General features: G+C 27.3%; 1 protein-coding gene across 1 annotated transcript in view; it reads right to left on the bottom strand.

The window, feature by feature from the left end:
- Positions 1-6,371: 6,371 nt before the first annotated feature.
- The window catches only part of LOC113385143, a 121,858-nt gene continuing 105,373 nt past the window's right edge, over positions 6,372-22,856 (bottom strand). The window contains exons 3-4 of the mRNA XM_026622957.1: positions 9,277-9,421; positions 6,372-6,495 (exon numbers count right to left, since the gene is read on the bottom strand). Coding sequence (XP_026478742.1) covers positions 6,372-6,495; positions 9,277-9,421 — 269 coding nt within the window. The remainder of the gene's footprint in view (positions 6,496-9,276; positions 9,422-22,856) is intronic.

Raw genomic sequence — 22,856 nt, 5'->3', positions numbered from 1 at the left:
GACTCTAATATTTTGAACCTGAGTTTGAAAATAATTTTACTTATAATATTCGTAGTTTTTTTATAATTATTATTCGAATTGCTATTATGCATTATACCACTAATATAATGCAACATGTATGATTATTTTCAAAAAAATCTATATGTACGTTAAATTGTCTAAATAATTTGCTATGGAATTTCGAAGAAATCAAAAAGCTTCTATTCTTCTAAAAATAAATTAAAACCATTTGAACACATTTCTGCTTTCTACTATAGTTTTTCATTAGTTTTATACATCATCCAATGAAGACAATTAACGTACGCCTATATATACAAAATTGGTGAATTGATTAAAAAATTCTTCTGATTAGTATATTTTTGCTCAAACATGATTATCTCATCACAAAATTGATATCATTTAGCTATTTTACTCAATCATCTAATCAATAATAAAATATTTGTATTTGAAAAGTTGTTGCTGATAAAAATAGTTATCTACTAATGAAAATGCATGTAACATTTGATCATTTCATTGAATTGAGATGATAAATAATATGAACTAAACAGAAGTATTCATAATTAATAGGTACTATTAATAGGATTATCATGATTACTTATTTATAAATATTAATTAATAAGAAATTAAAATTAATATGAAACATTTATTCGATTTGTATTTAAAAAGATTTTCTATTTTTAATATTCTCCATTTTTAATATTTAATTTAATTAAATAATATAGTAACAAATTTTTATTTCTTTTCCTAAAATAATTTTCTATTTTTTATAATGAGCTGGCCAATTTAAATATGCTCCATATTATAAAAACAATTACAATTACATATTATATAAGTATTATTCTAAATTTTCAAGTTTTGAGTCCTTAACTATATTTCTGAATATAAATAACATTGATTATATTTTCGATGAATTAAAGAAAAATCTTGAAAGAAAGACATAGAATTTACATCAGGAGCAAATTGGTAGTCCTTGGTAATATAAACGCGATCAATATTTTTTTTTAATTCTAAATTTATTTCAATTCATAATCATGTCATAAGAAAATAGGTATTAATTTAAAACGACCATTCGCAAATATCAAAATATTAGAAGAACAGTTTTCATCTACTCGATTTATAAAAAAAAAACAATTGTTTTGATATTCTTAACCTTATTTCTATTTCTTAAGATTACTGATCACAATTAATGTAAAGATAAGATATAAAATCTAGAAAAAAAGACGAAAAATTTAGATTGAGAGCTTTAAGACCATAATTAGCAATGAAAGCCCCATCCAAAATTATATTTCTAAATATTCGGTACTATCAGCACATTGGGATTAATTATATTCTTAGAATCAAACATATTAGTTTAAAGTAATCATTAAGCAAAAATTAATTTCAAGAAATACAAGTAATAATCTAAATATAAAATTACTGCAAAAGCAATTATCTTCTTAATTTTAAATAATAAATCATCAACAATGTTTTGAGGGCAAAAACCATAATCTATTTAATAATATTATTTTTTAATAATTTCTGTAAATTAAGAAATAAAATCGATTAAGAAACACATAGAATTTTGATTTCTGTATAATAAATTTAATCACTGGTCATATTTATTGTCATTTTATGTTAAAAACAATAGATACGAATTTAAACTGGTCATTAGCAAAATGTAATTTTAAGCAATACGAGTGACAATTTAAATATAAAAATACTAGAAAAGCAATTATTTACCACCCTCTCGCGTTTAAATAATAAATCAACCATGTTTTGAGGTACTTAACCATCTTTCTATTTACTAATATTATTAGCCATAATTTATGCGAATTAAGAGAAAATCTAAAAAGAAAAACGTATATTTAGATCGGAATCCATAAGAATCCATAATCATTGTTAATAGAAACATTTCTTAAAGTTTTATTTACAATTTTTCTAATTTTTGGCACCATGAACAGCTATTAGGGCTAATTATATTCTAGTAATCAAGCATATTAGAAATTAGTTTAAACTGATCATTAGCAAACTATAATTCCAAGAAATATGAGTAATAATTTAAACATAAAAAATATTAGGAAAGCAATTATCATTTCTCATTGGTAATAACCATATTTTGTTTACCAATGTTATTAATAATAGTTCAGGTGAATTAAAAAATAAAAGTTAGAAAGAAAAACACAGAACTTATATGGACAACCATAAGGTAATCATCGGTAATAGAAACCCGATCTAAAATTCTATTTCTAAATTTCCTGTACGATTACCAGCACATTAGGGCTAATTATATTCTAATAACCATAGCTGGGCACCGTTAATCAAATAGTTAACTTCGTTAATCGTTAATCCGCTACAAAAAAAGTTAACTTCGTTAAACGTTAAAGCGTTACATTTCGGAAGAATTAACGCAAGTTAACGTTAATCGTTAATCCGTTAATATGTGTAAAATTACATTTTTATATCGTTGCGTTAGTGAACTTAAAAAACTTATTAACTTCCCGTAGGGCAAGTTATAGTAATCGCAAAAAAATCGAAAATGAAAATTTTTGCATTTCTCGACGTTTCAAAGGTTTCTGAATATTTTGGCATACCTTAGAAAAAATGAATGTATGTGTGTGTGTATGTATGTGTATGGATACAAATTTTCGTCGACGATTTCGGGAACACGGATCAACCGATTTGAATAATTCAAAAAACATTCGATTCGTATTGACAAGACGTGCTGATTAGTTTTTGGCAAAGGCAGGTCTAGCCGTTGCGAAGATATGGGGCAAAATTGACCCAAAAACGGTAACTCAGTTTTTAAGAGAACGGAGCGTCCGATTTTAATAATTCAAAAAACATTTTACTTGTATTGACAATTATGAAGAACTGATCAATTTTTCATGAAGGCAGGTCTAGCGGTTTCGGAGATCTAATGAAAAAAGTAAAAAAAAATGCCATTTGGCGGTCAAAATGATCATTAGACATATGCACATCAAATTGTCAGATATTTTATAGAGATTTTAACAATAAGTTGTTTGCATTCCTTTAGGTTCCGTACCAATGTTTATTTGTTAGACGGCGACGCGGCGCTTACGCGCTTTATATTTTGTCTCTATGCAGTCCTAAAGCAGTAAAATTGCTTTGAAAAAAAGTTCAGATCTTCCAAAATATGTCAAAATAAAGAAAACATTTTTTTTTGCAAGAAAAAATAATTTTTTGTCCAATAGTTTATAGTTTCTCAAAAATCTTATTTTTTCGAAGTAAATTTTTTTCAAAAATGTTAATCGTTTTTAAAAAAATAATAATTTTAGGTACGGAAAGTATCAGCAATTTGCCTTAAGGCACAACTCCTTAATTGCCTTAAGACAGAATTCCACTTACAGCTAGTTCTTTAAAGAGTTTGTAGCTCTTTGGTTTTTCTATAGACTGAGTGACAGAATTGAAAAAGTCTTCCTTCTCGTCATCATCGTTGTTACCCGCATTGCTCCCTCCGCCACTTAAACTATCTCTGTCCTTCGAATTTTTTGCTACTTCTTGCCATAAGGCATCTTCTACCTTTTTTTCCGTGCAATTTCTTACTGCATTCCTCTCTACTGCTGTCATACGTTCCCAGCCACATTAACCGAAACTTTGGGTGAAATGCCGCGGCAAGTTGGCACTGTTCATCATTCAGTAGTGGTCCAAATCTTTTCTCTATGCCATTTAATAAGGCATTGGCTAAAGCTGTGTCGTGCGGTAAATAGTAGGCATTGGATTAACGATTAACGGACTTCTTGCATTTTAACGGAAGTTAACGTGTCCGTTAACATTTTTAAAAGTTAACTTAAAAGTTAATCCGTTAATCAAAATGTTAACTTCGTTAATTAACGATTAACGGATTAACGAGTTAATGCCCAGCTATGCTAATAACCAAAGTTATTAGTTTAAACTGACCATTAAGCAGAACGTAATTCCGTAATACGAGTACCGACGAGTACCTACCTATCTGCTAAAACCTAGTTGCATTCAACCCATTCCAGCTATTTCGCATAATCACCGAATCGATGGCTATTTAATATATCATATAAACGGTTCGATTAGAAAATAGAAGTGGACGTTGTGTTTGAATAGAGCGACGTTTGAAGTGTGCGCTTTAGCCGGGCGCTGCGTTTGATGTCTCGGGTTAAAGCATTTATTTATTCTAGTTTTGGCTTTGCAGTTGAACCTGAGCCCTCTATAATCCACGGACGTAGTTGAAAACAAGGTTTCTAATACCCCTATTTTGGTTACGGGAGTTTAATTAGCCATTAGCCAACAGTTTGGGATGCTTCATGGATTATTTATTTATCTCATCCTATTATCTTATGAGCATGCTTCGATATTCAGTGATCGAATATTAATTTATAAATAATAGTAGTTAAAGACTAACAGTTAAAGAGGTTGTTTACCTGTACAACACATCACTATTTTTGGATGAATTGATATGACTTTTAATTTGACTACTAATGCTTCTGTAAAAATTAGTTTTATGAATATATAAGTAGTTCAAATTAGTGACATCACTGAAAAGTAACATCAAATGTTTTCACCAATTATTTTTAGTTTTTTATCACTAGTAGATTAAATATTAATTTGTTTGTAATTGGCTAATTGTAAAGTGTTCATAAATAAACTTTTGCTGTCATTTGTTAATTAAAGTAATTTGAAACATATTTTTTGTTGTTGTTTATAGGAAAAAACATTATCAATTAGATACCTATTTATCAAAAAACCTCGAAAACTGCATCTTAAACTACAACTAGTGGTGTATGGCATGGTGCCTTAAGGCGAATTGCTGGAGCTTGCCGTACCGTGATGAAATGTTCGAGGAATATTAAATGTTTTAAAATAAATTACAATAAATAAATACTTTTACATTGTCTAATATTTATAAAAATTATATAAACTGAATTGCACAGTTAAATTTTTTTATTTGAAGTATATAGTATAAGCAAGAATTAAAATTAAAATCTGAATTATTTTTGATATACAAAATTTTTTTTTGTTCCAAAAGCAATTGTTTCGTCAACACAAGCAAAAAGTTTTTTGAATCATCCAAATAATTCTCTGAAAAACTGCTATTTTTTGTACATTTAGCTCCGTATCTTTGAAACGGCTTGACATGCTTTTGCCAAAAACTAATCAGCACATCTCTCTATCAATAGGAATCGAAAATTTTTGAAACATTCAGATCAGTTGATCCGTGCGCCCGAAAACGTGAACGAAAAAATGCGAACATACTAAACACAGACACACACACATCAATTTTTTTGAGATATGCCAAAATGTTCAGAAACCTTCAAAATGTAAAGGTATGCAAAAAATTTCATTTTCGATTTTCGGCCCATTACTCTAACTACCCTACCTGTTCCATTGAACTTCCAAAAAATATATTTTGATACTGTTACTTTGGTAACTATTAGTTGTAGTAAATTTGAAATATTATAAAATCATTTGTTACTCATTTGTTTTATTAATTTTAGTAGAAATCAATTTTGATATTCAATATAATTTCATTAATTTCAAGCCAAATCGAAAAAAAAATAGTAATAGTAATAGTAATATCAATTATTTTTTAAGGTATTGTTTTAAGATTCAGTAATATTAATCATTTTGCAATACTAATCAAAAACATGAATATTTATTGTTTAGTAATAAATATAAACAGGCAATTGATTATGGAAGAAAATGATTAAATAATACTTATTAGTTTATAAAATTTAGTAAAACCATTTGAAAATTACTAAATAATTATTAGTAAGTTAGAATCAATTTAACATATTAACCATTTAGTAGTAACAATCATTTAGGTAATTACTTAATATTTAGTTGTTCTGAATATATTGCATAAAATACACTTTGCTATTTTCTACTTATTTAGTAATACCTACTATTAACTTCCCGCAAGAGAAATTTCAGATTTTGCCCCGAAAATTCGTCTTGCTAATTTTATAATTTATTTTAAGTCTCGTTCTAAGTCATTCTGAATCTTCTGAGATAAAAATTAGGTAAACTATGTGCGAAAGTATGACTGTGTATGTATGCGGGCTAAAATTGGACCTTTTTTCGGCTCTTTCTAAATTTTTTCTAAAGGTTTTAAAATTCTGGAGTCATTTAACGTAACGTAAAATAATTATTAAACCGATTTTAAAATTCCAAAAACTATCGATAGATATCAGTTAGAAATAATACTAACAGCTTATTAAGCATATTACACAGCATATTAAATTATTCAATATTAATTACAAAGTATAAAGTGATAGCAAACGCAGAAGCAAACATTCCTCTACATTCTAAATTCTACATTAAATTCGCTTTAAACCATCTGCCAAATGGCAAGAGTGGAATTATATATGAAACTTGTATACAGAAACATACTACTTGAATATTCAATCAACACGAAGATTAGCATCAGGCAAATCAAGCAAACAATCACAGCGTACAAGCATCAGAGGAAACCTTTCATATTTTAGGAGAAAGACATTATAATTAGTAACTTCGTGAGTAATGGATCTAGAAATTATGGATTTGGAAAAGTGTGGGATTATACATATGTGCACATATATAATTATTAATATTTTTTTAATATAAACACATTAACACTATATCATGATAAGATTGCAGACAAGATTAAAGTTTATCTCATCATGATTGTGTTATTATAACAAAAAGCATATAATATATGGATTTAAAATATTACATCAACAAGTGATTTTCTACTATTTGCATATATAGAGAAGTTTATGTAATTCTTTTAGAAAAAACCACTTAGTTTGATAGAATATGGTTTCAGTGATAGATGATATATAGTTTGGTATGATGTAAAAGCACATACAATATATCAAATAGAATAAATAAAAGAAAATAGTGTGATGGAAATAATGGATATTCTAAAGGTAAAACCATTATTTTAATATTATTATTGTATTTATCAAATTATGGTTTATATGTAAAATATAACCGCGCAAATCGTAGTGCAATGAAATCCACTATACACTAGTCTTTTATAATAATTATAAACACACACACAGATATATATATATATATATATATATATATATATATATATATATATAGTCTGCAAAGGTACTTTACATTCAGTAGTGTCAGCATTGTGACATTATAATTGTAAGCCGTTTTGCTTAGAAAATATGTTCACTAGCGTATTTATACCTATAAAATAAATATTTGTTCCACCCATAATTCTACTGACATCTACAATTATAGCTTATGGTAACTGTAAAAAGTTTGTTGTAAGAAATTATCTTTGCATATGTTTGCGCGATACTAGAATTTTACGGTACCAATATTTTTTTAAAAGCTTAGCTTTTAATTGAAAAGTAATTTCATACTAAATGAGCATTTTCAAAATTAATTTATGCTATAGGATATTACTTATTAGAAACTTTATCACAAAAGAAAAAATAAATGCTCTTCGAAGAAGGTAGTGCAAATGTATACGATCGCTCCACCGTATTTTGGTTCTAATATGTAATTATCGATACAAAGAAAATTATTTCAATTTAGTGTTTTGAAATATATATATATAATATATATATATATATATATATATATATATATATATATTCAATAGATAAGTCCTGGATTTTTTCAATATATTGATTGTTTCTTTTAGAAATTCTCTAGAAATCAAATACTTTCTCAAGTGCTACAAACTAAGATTAGAAGTTAACAAATTCATTTATTCGATTATTGCAAAGTAATTTGTAAAAGTGATAAGTTACACTATATGTTTTATATGTCATGTAAATTCAAAACAGCTTTCAGATAATTCACTTTAGTTCATAAACTTAACAGTTCTTAAATAATTATTATAAAAATATAAATTACGCCTAACGCACTATTCAAAATAATAATATAATAATGATGTATTTAGTAAATTCTAGTATATTTGATAAATAAAATAAAACCGAGACAACATGGTATATAAACAGAATAAACCAGCTTATATGTACATTCTACTATCAAACGTTATATAGAGCAAAAAAGTTTTTATAAACCGTTTTTTTTATAAACCATATAGTTTTAGTTTTAAATTCCTATGCGGCAATAAATTGCTGTACAAAATATTGGCATTTTACTATAATAGGTTTGGTCGTAATTATACTAAAACAACTTCCTGAAATGAGGTCACTTAATGTCACATAATTCGCCTCGCGCAAGAGCTTTAATGTTCTCGAGAGTAATAAAACATGATAATCGATCTTAAAAAAGCTGTTTCGTAAGCAGGTAGGTTTAATGGATCCTTATAGCTACTGCATTTGTAAATGAACATAACAACAAAATTTTATTTCGAAAAACATTTACAATACGGAATTTTACTCAAGCATACCATCACTTGCCCTGTTTACGAACAATTTGTCCATTTGTTCAGTTTGTAAAATAAAGCATTTTATAACAAGAATAATATCGGAGGTTTTACTCAAAAACAGTTCTTAAGAGACATCTATCGTTTCACTTGATATAATATTTTTTTAATAAAAATCGGTTATAAAGTATATATAGCAAGATCATAAAAATAAAATATACTAGTCCCCAATCACTAAAATATGGCTAGTGAAATCAAGAATATATATATTTGAGAAGGATTTACTTCCACTGGTAAGTTCAAAACTTAGTAATTTTTATTCAAATGCTACAAACAATAATAAGTATTGCTTGAATCTCTTTGCATTTCATTAGAAACATTTTAAGCCGAAAAAAATGAATATGTATCTATCTATAAATATTGTATTGTAACTTGAGAATACGAATTCGAATATTCGTTTTTACACAATATAAACGAATGAAATATGAAAAAAGAAGGGTCTTCACAAATTATAATTTATTAATTATTATTATATTATATTATTAATTAATTAATAATTATGTCCTTGTAAACATAATGAAATTTGTCAGAAGAAAACAACGATAAAATTGCCAAAGCAAATAAACAAATCCTGTCAAAAAATCACAAAAAAAACATCTTAATTTTCCACGTAGTATGTTTTACCGAGTCATTATTCAATTATAATTATAATAAAATAAATAAACTTTTCACAAGCAACAAAACTGAATTTACAAAACCAAGATAGCATTTAAATCGTTTCTGCAGGCACTGAACAATATTTTCATTCAACGAACGAGCAGATTTTTTATAAATTCGCATGAAAACAAAAATCTAAAAATTCACTAGCTCTCCGTTCACACCGAATGTGGTCTGAATCGTAGTTTTTAAAAGCCGGCGTCGTTTTTATAACCGAGTTAAGAGCAAAACATAACATTGGTATGTACCTGAAAGCTTTCTGGTCGATTCGCCGTATGCTGTTGCCGCTGAGCTTTAGCAGCTGCAAAGGCAGCGCAGCGAGTGCGTCTGATTCGAGCAGCAGCAAGTTGTTATTAGTCACTTCCAGGTGCGTAATGCGCTCATGGGGAAAAGCTGAAAAAGTAAATAAAAATATATTGAAATTATTGATGCAATAATTATTCTGAAAGCAATACTGCTAATAATAAAATTGGCCCACCAATCAGAGGAGAATAATAAAATTGGTATAGATGGACAACGTGCCCTTAAACGGCCAATCCCTATTTAAGTTTCACAATTAGGTCTATAATTTAATCTCATGTTGATACTGTTTCTAATTCTGACTTTTTAGACTAGAAAATTTAAATAGTTAGGAGCTATTTACCGTTTTTGACATTACCCACATATTTGACATAAACCACATAATTACCCACAATCTAACACAGAAAAACAGCTTTGTATTAGTGATAATTTTTACTTTAATGAAGATGATTTAGTATCCGAATAAAAAAGTAAATTTATTTGGAATCATTGGTGTTAATATAAACTCAATTTTCCTCGTCTCTATCACTGGAGTGTTTGTATATATATATATATATATATATATATATATATATATATAATAATAATAAGTATGCTTGTATATTAACTGGCTAAAGACATCATTGCAAATAGTATAAAAAATAAAGACAGCAAGTATAAGATAAACTGTTATAGCTGTTGACTGATATTGAAATTAAAAACTAAACTTTTTCATGTGGTATCAAAGTCTGTATGATTTCATCTTTTTGATTGCATTTTGTTTAGATAGCTGATACAAAAAAGATTGTGTTTCAAAATTATTTTATGCATAACTTTTTCAATAATTTCTCCATACTTCATATTTTTTTACAAATTATAGTGCGAGTATGTAAAGCCTATGAGAAACAAAGAGCAATATGTATTCACCGCAGGTCAGGGACGAAATTGCATTTATAATTTAGGTTCGATCCGTCGAAGTTGCCGGTTATTAAGGCCGGTCAAGGTATTAGTTGATGTAAGCCGGTGATTAATAAGGCATGAGATCAAATAAAAGATTAAATTTCAACTTCTATGTGTGCATGATATAATATGATATGAGACTGACTAAATATGTTTGAATTTAAAACAGATTTTAATTCTTTTACATACTTATTGTTCAAATAAAAAATACTATTTAATCAAATTTCTATGATTTGTATTAGTAACATCAACTATTGTTACTAAAATTATAATAAATATTATTCTTTAAATAAAACTGACACTCGCAAACAAGAAAAAAACATTTGTGGCAACGAATAGTACAAAGTATCTTGAAGATCTGCCATACTTTTAAATGTACATGATTCCTTAAACCGAGATTGAAAATTAATTTAATTTAGGACAGTAAGATTAATTACACAATAATAAATAGTTTCCACATCTTGAAAACATATATAAGAGAAATTGAGCTTTTTTTGAATGTAGACTATTAACCCGGTTAAAAGTCGAAGCCATAACTTATCACTTTAAAAAGCTAAAGCTAAAAAGCTTAGTGACAAAGATTAAATTGACTAATATTTATATTATAACATCATTACTAAAGCCTTCAAAACTAACAAGTATTAATTCAATATGCATTATAAAATGCTACTGAAAAAATTTTAAATATAAATAGATTTTCTTCAAGAAACATCTATACATTTTATAAAACATGAACTTTCAGATAGTCATGGTATTTAGAGCCTCAATAATATGTTTAATCTTCGAATCCTAACATTATCTTTTTGAAAACTAAAAGTTGTTTGGGTAATGTTGTCTATAATATAAACTATGACCTAAATATAATTAATATAAATAAAATATATGAATATAAATTATCTTTCAAGCAAGGGCTTGCTCATAGGTAAGAGACTAGAACGCCTGGATTTTAATGACAAGTTCCGGGTCCGATTCCGCATCGAGCAGCCTGTCATCAAGCAGTAGTGACAACGGTTTTCACTTGGAAATATAGATAACATAATGTTTTGAAGTGAAAATAGCCCTCATCCAGCATTGCTGCATCAATAAAATATTTGCCCTATTACAAAAATTGTAATAATATTTCATCACTGAGAGATAACAATTGTTTGGGTTGCCATCTGTAGAACTAGCTAGTCAAATTAGCACAACAGCTTATAGGACAGCTCTTAAATTCTGATTTTTGTTCAAAAATAAAAACAACATTTTATACAAAATAAATCTGCCAAAAAGTCTATGAAACTGGAAATCTTTGTGAATTAGAACAAGTTCATCCAAAACCTGGTATAGCAACTTTGTTAGAAGTTTTTTCAGACGTGATAGTATAATGTGTGTCAATCTAGGTAGGTCTATTACACAGTAATAACCGTAAATTCGTATGTCGATTTTGGAATAGTCGTGCTAGTGGGCGATTTCACATATAGCTGCGACACACATAGGTGGCTTCGTTCCCTATCTATAATACCTGCGCTATGCACAAATCAAATCAGGTAGTCGATGGAAAGCGCTCCTATAAAATGTATGCAATCGATCAACTGCGAGAAGATATTGCGCACTTATATTCCGCCCCAATAACTTTTATCAACGATTGGTTATGTGTATAACAAATTGCCTTACATTCAGTATTATAATATATGACTTTTGAGCTGCGATCGTCAAACTACTCCCGTAGAAAGGATTGAAGAAATCATCACATTCCTGGGATATATATATATATATATATATATATTATATATATATGTATATATTATATATATATATAAATATTTATATACAGCAAATGAAATCAATTAAGGGGAATTAATAATAATAGATAAATGATAAAAGTGGAAAGTATGTAATTCTTGAGCCTCTCCATATGAAGTAATGTCTAATGGCGGTTTCCGTGGAACCAAGAGGCGAGAGATTCCTAAATATTCAGACAAAAAACCTAAGTCTTTGTTTTTATTTAAATTAGTTTATTTTAATTCATTTTACTTAATAAAAAAATATAAGGTAATATGAATAAGTATATTTCGTCTTCAAGATATTTGTTTAGTTTATCCATATGTGCATTGAAGCAGCACATTCTCAAACCAACTTTCAATAACTTTTTTTCTCTATAAACTTGGAGTGGTTATTCTGTTAGCTGTGATTGACAAATATAGTCGTCATGGAGAGAAGTCGCATAATTTAGTATGTTGGCAAATTTGATTCTCATGGTTATAAATCAGTGATCATTGGCTATTTAAATAGCATTTTTTGAGAAAAATGAAGCATGTAAATCAATGCAAAAGTTTACAAACTTGTATAAAAATATATTTAGATATTATCCACTAAATATGAAACTAGATGTTTCACCATATGTTTCACTGACTATAGTGCTCCGTTTAGCTGAATATTACTTCAAATAAAGAGTTTAAACTTTTACTATACTTGTATAATATATAATTGTGTATGCACCATATAATTTTGTAACGAAATAAATCAATCCTTTTCATCCGGTTTGTTACAAGTAATTTGAAAAAAAAGTTAATTAGATAACATTTAAGCAAGAATACATCTATTAACATCATGAGGCTATCTTACATATTTTTATTTGAAGTTGACATTTAAGTTAGATATTAACGTATAATAGAAGGATTACAGTGACCAGTCTCGAATAAAGGGTGCATATCGATTTAAAACTGTTTTTGTTGTTTTATTTTCTCAATCAAAACTTTGAGGTTTTATAATAAGACTATATACATACACTGAGAACTACTTGCTCTCTTAGAAACTTCTGTGGCTTATTATTTCAGAAACTAAAGTGGTAATAAGTATGAAAATAAAATTAACTCGACTTTTTACGAATTTAGACCGTAATATATAATATTTTTTTATGTCAGGAATCGACTACAGCAATAAATAAGAATTGAACAAAGCTATATTGAAGCACTTAAAATGGAATAAAAGTTATTTGTACATGATTGCGTAAATATGTTTATTTGTTTAATTGTGACTCTAATAGATTTATATGACTAAAGCGTTGTAGTTACACAGGTTGATATATTTGCACAAGCACGTATTTCACAACCATATATTTACATAATAATATCAAACCTTCGTCGCTGTAATTTGTACTGAAATTAATAATATTATGCATATATCATATATCAAACGTATATATATATATATATATATATATATTATATATATATATATATATAGTAAAATATGTGGAATGATAACATCATGCGATTAAATACAAGACATCTTGAGATATTCAACATTGTTGATTACATAATCCAGGCTACAAAATATCACAACGTTTGACAAACAAATTAATTTTTTTGCAAGTCTTTGAATGGGTTATCAAGATAAAATAATACCTTGAAAGCTTTTGTTACAGATAAAAAGGTAGATAATATAGATGTCGCCTAGCCATAAAAAAAAATCAAGTAACTCTATGTAAACCACATATCAACTAAAATACTATATCAAATAAAATAAATTATATTTTACTGTAAACAAAATAGCTTTAGTTATAAATGTTAATACGATATTGTTATGATATCAATATCAACAATTTATTAATGAGGACCTAAATAAACCAACATATATATCATAATTTGAAAAGACAATTTGGAAACACATCATACTTTATTTAAATCAATCATAAATTGAGACGTTTTATAAAAAGTAATCTAAAAGACTTATTTCTATGATACTTGATATCACTATCACAAGTTGGCATAACAATTGTTTTGTGTATGAGAGGAATCGTGTACTTTAATCTAACTTATGTTTCGAAAAAAAAAAATTGAAAACCAACTGCAACTACTAAGGAAAAAACTTTAAATAATTTTTATAACCGGTGAAACAAGATATGATTAACAGAACTTATTCTATCTGAGCCAATTGTGATTCTGAGACATTTTTTGAATCAACTTAAGTAGACACAAATTCTTGATAATTCAATCAATTTAAAAGGAAAGTAAAAAATTATATTATATTAAATATGTGATGAATAAGTCTATTTTAGAACACTTAAGATATTATTTATTATAAGATTGCTATGATTTCTAATACCAGAGTAATTGTCCGACTAAATTACATCATTTATGTATTATATCAAATAAAATGAATAAATAAATAAAAAAGTAAACAATATAGACGAAAATATTGAAACTAGTGGTTTGTGGCATGGTGCCCTAAGACAAATTGCTAGAACTTTCCGTGCCTTAATGAAGTATTCAAGGAATATTAAATGTTTTCAAATTGATTATTATAAATAATGTAACTTTCATTATTCTTATTGTATAAAAAGTAAGTAAACAAAACTTAATCAATCGGATTTAAAATGAACAACATTGTCTAATATTTCTAAGTATCATATAAACTCAATTACAAAATTAAGATCATTTATTTGAAGTAGTAGTAGTTTGAAGTAAATGATGTTGAGAACTTTAACTAGAATTGGATTAGAAATCCGAATTATTTTTCGATATCCAAAAAATTAATTTTTTTTTAAATAAAAAAAATAATAAAAAAAAAATCTTACCCCAAAAGCAATCATTTCGTCAACACAAGCGAAAAGTTTTTTAAATCATTTAAATCGGATGCTTAGTTCTCTCAAAAAAATGAGATTTTTTGCAAATTTAGCTCTATATTTCCGAAACGACTAGACCTGCCTTTGCCAAAATCTAATTACTATCATTACGACTCGAATGCATTTTGGATCATTCAAATCGGTTGATCCATTCTCTTAAAAATTGTCATTTTTAGCACTTTTTGCACCATATCTCCGAAGCCGCTGGCCCTGTTTTCGTCAAAAACTAATTAGCACATCTCCCTATCAATAGGAATTGATTGTTTTTTGAATCAGTTTATCCGTAAGCCAGAAATAGTCAACAAAAAATTGTCTCCACACATACACACACAAACATTCATTTTTTCTGAGGTACGCCAAAATGTTCAGAAACCTTCAAAACGTGAATATATGCAAAAATTTTCATTTTCGATTTTTTTCATTACTAAAACTTACCCTACGAAAAGTTAATAAATCATTATATCAGGAAAATAAACAACGAATTAGTTGTTTCAATAAAAGGTATATTGAAATGAAAAAACAACTATTGTGTTGTTTCAAAATAAGATAAGTATTGCTTTTGGAAACAATGGCTTATAAAACTTTTAATCCTTATTTCTGTTGAAAAAAATACACTAAGAAAATTAGTTTTTGACACATATAATAATTGGTGTATTCAAATAATTTATGGATAATATTATCCAACTATGAATGATTGTGGTAATTGTCTTTGTGTAATTTAATTTTCAAAAACTGGTGAGCTTTTAGGCCACTTTCGTCTCCAACTAAACTAATAAAGAGTGTTCTAAATTTTAATAATCTAAATATTTTAATAAATCATTAAAATGTATTACATATAATATAATAAAATTTTTAGATTTATATAATATAATGTAATAGTACCACAACAATCAATATATTACAAATCATTATTAATTATTAATATTTATTTTTCGAACAAGAATTGATTTTTTCACACATATAACATAAGCAGTCCATTTTTCACTCTTTAATATTCTAGATTTAAAACGAAAATTCGCCCCATTTGCAGGGTTGATATATAATCAAGATAAATGTAACTGCGAATGCACGCAATAATTCTCTGTAATGAAAGGCGCCGCCCAGGTGTATTTTTATCGCGTTTACTTTATAACTGAGGTATATCTTCATGAAAATATATGTATGCCATATCGTTGACGTACGATTAGCTAATCACTGAATCTAACTGAAATAATTAAAAATTTATTTTCAGTCGTAATGAACTTTGCTATCGGAAATTGTTGTTGAAGGAAATAATAATATATCTACACGAGAAAGTACATTTGCTTGCTTACATTGAAAAATTTGCATAATCTTAGTCAATTGATTAAAAATCTTTTAGTAATGAATTTAACTTTTTGCTTTTTGATAATTATCTCTTTTTGTAGTATCTTTTGATAGATTATGGATATGAATTATAGTTCGGCTAATGTTTTGACCTCAATTTATTTTGTGGTTTCTACGATTTGGGAAGCAAATTTATGTTTTTCGGGTTTCTTAGTATACATTATTTCAGGTATACATTATTTTCATTTGATTTATGAAGTATTTTGGTTATTGTATTAGATCAATGATATATATATATATATATAATTTTTAAATGTATAATAATTGACAAATATCTAATATGGAAACGTAAGTAGTCATTGTCAATGGTTATTTGGCTGAAGAATTGGAGACGTTCAAGTTATAAATTTTCTCACGAAATTTTTGACATTCTCAATATAATATATTTACAAGTTTTTTTCAAAATTTAAAATTCAAAATTTCTCAAGATTAAGTTTAAATAAAACTCCCAAGATTATTTTGTAAAGTTACCCAAAATTATTTGAAACGATGAAAATTAGACTCCTATTTCGAATATTCTCAAGATAACATGAGTTTTCAAAATAACTATAATTTTGCGTTTAATAAACATGTAAATGTTTTCTTCTATACAAATAAGCTTTAAAGATGAGTCAAATTGAGACTCGAAACGTATGTTATGATAGACATTTTTTTAAAAATTATTTTCATTATTGGATGAATGTCCAAAAATATTTAATCTTATATATGTATAATATACATACATTGTATATACACACACATATATATATATATATATATATATATATATTAGGGTGGTCCTTAAAATGGTCATTTTCGAATTTCCTTGCTCCCAGGGGCTCAAATGGTACCAAAATGATAAAAAACAATTCTCTGAAAGTTTTAGCTCTTAATATTAACGTTTAGATAGAGCGCAATTCAATCAAAGTTTATATGGAAAGAGCATGGAAACAATTTTGAAAATTAAAAAAAAATGGTTTAGGTATAACTTAGCGACAAATGAATGAGTTTTATTGATTCATTTGTTCGCTAAATTACATCTAAAAAACATTTTTAAAATTTTTGAAAATTTTTCCTTCTATTTCCATACAAAACTTTGATTGAATTGCGCTCTATCTAAATCAAAGCCGATTGATTTTAAAATTTTAAAATTTTAAACAAAACGATTTAATTCTTGAAAACTTGGGGCAATTGTGCTACTATTTCTTACCGTGGTCTTAGAAATGTTATTCGCGATTATAGTTCCCAAGGTTTGATGAACAAAATTAATAAAAGTTAACCACAATAAGCAAAAAATGGTCATAATTTTATCAAAGCTCTAGGATGCAAATAAAAGCGCATAATTTCAAACAACATATGAGATATATTTTTTTCTATTTTTTTCAGGACAAGTCAATGCTATCTCACTGTTTCGGATTGAACTTAAATTCTGAAACACCCTGTATATAAACATGTATATATTATAAACGAAGTTTAATCTACATATTAAGTATGTATATTGTGTAAAGTAAGTAAATTCGACACTCGACTGTTTATTGTTGCTTGATTACTTATGTTTGATTATATATTCATATATTTGATATAATATGTTTTAAAAAGTCAAAAACTAGAAGAGCTATTCTATGGTATGCCATACATTTTTGTATACTGAAACTACTTTAGGACAATTCAGCTCAGTGCTTTTAATAGACATCCTACGCAGCTTAATTTATCTTAAATGTTTATATCAGAACATTAATTTTAACTTTTGATCTATATTCTATCTATAACGTATAATGCCTTAAAATAATAAGTTTTAGACTCTCTGGTTGTGAATATTACTATAAACACCTCCGTTGAAATAATCTCCTTCTTTATATAATAATATAAGTATATACCCATGAAAGTTTACATTATTACACCTAATCGAATTCTGTTGAAGCTCCAATTAAAATTTTATTCCTGGCTGTGAACTACGGTGTGCTTTACCTACGCCACTACGTCTATTCGTTAATTAAAGTATTGAACCAATATTTGAGACAAACTGCACCATAAATTGCTATCCAATCCCCCTTTTCAATGTCTTTCGAATATTTATAGACTTTTTATCGCGAGTACTTGTAAAATTAATGATCTTTCGAAATGTCGCAATTTATTTGAAAAGAAATGACAATTCCATAGTAAAATAAAAATAAAGAATTTTATTACCGGTATGGAAGGCAATATATATAAATACAGTAATTTCTACAATACAATAATAAAAGACACATGATAAAAATGAAAAGACCTAGAAGCCATTATTGTAATGTCGTGTTATATTATGTTATAAATAATAGCCATGATATTCCAAAAATTTTCGAACTTATTTCTAATATATAGTATGACTCCTTCAATTCAAAAATGTGCTAGACGGAATTTACGCTTTGTAGATTTTTCAATTTCCTCAAAGATGGTAAAAATGTTGCACAATGTAAAAGTATACAAATATAATACATTTCCACATATTTAAAGTATTAAAAATATAATACATTATTTTGATTTTGATGTATTGAAATAAATTTAATAATATAATATTAAATATTTTTCGATCAAAATAATTATATATTACTGATTCTTAATCAAACAATCGTCAATAATAAATATTCAAAAGTTTTTACAGATTATTAAAAAAGGTGCAAAATTATTATAACTTCATTTATTTATTATGTATTATTTACTTACTTATTTCATCAGAATGATTTTTGTTTGATATTTTAGCAAGCTAATTAATATTATTAGGGATTTTCTATAAATACAGTTAAAATTTCTTGTTATTAGTTTTTTTTAAATTATATTTCAAACATGAGATTTTCACTATTTTGCAAAGCTTGATTTCAAAGTTCTCTTACTCGTGTAATATCGCGTATTTGAAATTAATGGTTTATATTTTATATAAAGTGCTTCATTAACTTTTGTTCCTAACCAATTACTTTTCAATTTAATAACTATTTTCAGAGAAATAGCTAATACCACGATTCAAAACATTTTTGCCAAAAATTTACTTAACCACTTATTCACTAGAATGGCAGATCTATCAATTGTCAAAATGTTTAGTATTTGTGATTTAATACACATACACACACACACACACATATATATATATATATATATATATATATATATATATTTGGTCTGATGTGTTTGTATAAAAAAAATGATTATCCCAAAATTTATTACTGTGCTGAAAGCTGACACGTACCTGCAATTTATATATTTACAGGTATATTTTATTTTATTTTATGATTTGTCTGTATGTGTGTATATGTGTAAAGAACGAATGATCAAAATAATTAAATAATTATAAGAAAATTTTGATAAATCAGCAAGAATTTTGTAAAATTGCTCTACAAATTAAATTACTTTTTATTTGCTATTTTTTAATTTTTACACCTTTGCCAGGGTAAAAGCTCAGTTGGTTCTTTTTACTTCACCATGTGTAAGATTTTATACAGATTATAAAAAAAAATTGATAAATCGGCAAGAATCTTGTAAAATTACGTTATTTAACTTAAATTACTTTTTACTTGCTTTATTTTTTACACCTTTGCTAGTTTGAAGACTTAGTTGATCCTTTTTACCCCATCATGTGTAAAATTTTATAGAGATTACAAAAAAATATTGATAAATCGGAAAGAATCCTGTAAAGTTACTTCACCATACTTGAATTACATTTTTATTTGCTATTTTTTATTTTTACACATTATCTTGTAAAATTGCGTTAATTAACGTTTAACTTAAATTACTTTATTATTTAATATTATTTATTTTTTACACCTTTGTCAGTTTAAATGCTCTGTTTGTACTTTTTACTCAACTCTGTGTAAGATTTTATAGATATTATAAAATATACATTGATAAATTGGCATGAATCTTGTAAAATTGCTTTACTTAACTTAAATTACTTTTTCATTTGCTATTTTTTATTTTTATTATTTAAGTAAAGAGTTAAGGCTCAGTAGCTTCTTTTTATTCCACCATGTGTAAGCTTTTATAAAGGTTATATAAAAAACTATTGAATCTTACCTAAAATTAACAATACATCTTATAAAACAATTAAATAACGTATACTTAAAAAATATATTAAGGTCTTGTAAACGAAGCTCAAAACCAAAGGAAATAACAACTAAAAAAAATACTTTTGTTATGAGTACTCAAACATTTCCGTTCTTCTCTCGATAGTAAAGTCATAAGAATTAAGTTGATGGCTGGTTTCACATCTTTTTCTCTCTACTTTCGAATATTGTTAAGAAATTATTAAATTTACTGGTTATTGAGATTGTAGGATTCTGGATTGTGAGACGGTTGTGGTTATTTTTACCAGCCTTACTCAACCCTATAAACAAATTTGCCCAAACAGTTTCTCTTTAATCATTTTCAGTTTATCTCATTGTCTGTTTATATATCTGTATTTGATCGAGTATTAGATAATCGCACAAACACTTTTATTATAGAAATACAATAAAATTCTATTGAAATTACATCCTTCAAAAAACTACATCGGCATGACAAAATATTCTGCAGAACCCATAACGCACAATGCCTTCTAATCCCGGTTTGAAAATCGCTGTTCCATATCTGAACATTTTGACGGAAATGTAAAAAATATTCTGATTTTCGTGCGCTTTACCCTCGACTCTCGAATTCGATCGAGATAACCGCTATGCATAAAAAATTTCTCCTCGGATAGGGTTAAACACGACTTTCGTATTCGGAACCGGAACCACGCTTTCGTGTGAAAATTCTAAATCCTCTATCTAATTTAGTTTAAGCGTCCGGCTTGTTCCGACAGACGGACGAATAATAAGGCGCTCTTGCGCGCTAAATAAAGCTCGCACGGATCCACGGATCTCTTTAGTATTTCATCCTACAACGGATACTCTCTTTAGAGGTGGAGACGCAGAAGGTGGGGCGTGGGGCGGACGGAGTTTTAATCAGAGGGCTCGGTAAAAGGTACTTCTTAGTGTGAAACAAGCTGATCCTCACAGCCTAGTAAGAATAAGAGCAAATACATAACTTATTTAAGGCAAATTGCTGGAACTTCCCATTCCGAAAACTGATTTATTAAACAAAACTTTGAAAAACTTTGAAAAAATTAGATTTTTGAGAAATTTCGAAAATTTTGAAAACTTTTGACTTTATTGAAGAATTTGTTTTTTATATTTTGATTTTTTCTGTATTTTGTTTTTTTTTGAAAATTTTGAACAATTTTTTTACACAATTGCACTGCATAGCTGATTTGGAGTCGAAATATCAAAGCGCGTAAGCGCCGCGTAGTCGTCTAACATGTAAACATTGGTACGGAACCCATATAAATGTATTCAAAATTTGTACTTATTATTAAAACCTTTATAAAATTTTTGATAATACAACGTAAATATGTCTAAATGTTTATTTTCGCCGCCAAATTTTTTATTTTTTTTATTGGATTTCCAGAGATGCTGGACCTGCCCTCACAAAAATTGTACCAGTGTTCATTATGCCAATACAAGTAAAATGTTTTTTGAATTATTTAAATTGGGTGCTCTGTATCTTAAAAACTAAAATACCATTTTTGGCCAAAACTGCCTTTGCCAGAAACTAATCAGCACGTCTCCTTATCAATAGAAAGAAACCTTATTCAAAAACCTTTGAAACGTGAAGATATGCAAACATTTTAATTTTCGATTTTTTTGCGATTACTATTAGGGTAGGGCGGGGCTAGTTGAGCAAATTTTTACTTAAACGGATGTAGCTCCTCAATGAAAAGTCTCAATAAATTGCTATATGGCTTAATGGATTTGTTGTTTATCGCTTAACAAAAATGTTAATACTACTTTTTGTAATAAGTGAAATTTAAAAGCTACAGCTGTTTAAATGCAAAAAGTCAAGTATGCTCAATGTACCCCATAGGTGGGGCAAGTTGAGCACTAAGAAAGTATAATGAAATTATAGGTTCAATGTTGATTAGTGATGAAATAAAATAAGTTTTTAATAACCAGTTCTATATTTATAGTCTTTATGGACAGAGAAAACAAAACTTAGAGTAATTTTCTTTGAATAATTAACCAAAAGTAGAATCAACAAAACAATATCGTATCTTAGGAATTATTTCACCATTATATTCAGTATTTTTGTTTAAAATCATTATTTCTTTATATTATTACTCGTAGACTTAGCTTAAATCTCAAAAATAATAATTAATTTCTGGAAGTTAATGGTAATTGAACAAGTTTAGCAACTATGCTCAACTAACCCCAACTCGTAAATTCAAAATAAAAGTGAGTTTATAAAAAAACTGTGAGAATTATACCCAGAATCTCTGTGCATATTAAATGTACTATGATTATATGGAAGAATAACATTTACCTGCTTAAAAATAAATAGCATTTGACTAAACCAGACAAAAACTTGTGATGAATTACTTTTTTACTTTTTGGTCTCAAAATAAACAAAACACCCGTGAGCCTCACTCATTTGTCCAGCGGCCACTAGCGATAGTGGGATGTTTATTTCTCCCAAACCTTTATCTTTCCGCCATATAATGCCTAAACGGACGGTGAATAGTTTTCGAGATATTTCGATTGCTCAACTTGCCCCTATGCTCAACTAGCCCCGCCCTACCCTACTATACAGAATGTTAAA

The sequence above is a fragment of the Ctenocephalides felis genome, unplaced genomic scaffold (assembly GCF_003426905.1).
Source record: "Ctenocephalides felis isolate EL2017-DRISC unplaced genomic scaffold, ASM342690v1 CF-g0.4_SCAFFOLD_00845, whole genome shotgun sequence".
In the NCBI taxonomy this organism is placed as follows: domain Eukaryota; kingdom Metazoa; phylum Arthropoda; class Insecta; order Siphonaptera; family Pulicidae; genus Ctenocephalides; species Ctenocephalides felis.
The sequence above is the reverse complement of the archived record's forward strand: the minus strand, read 5'-3'. Positions and strand labels throughout refer to the sequence as shown.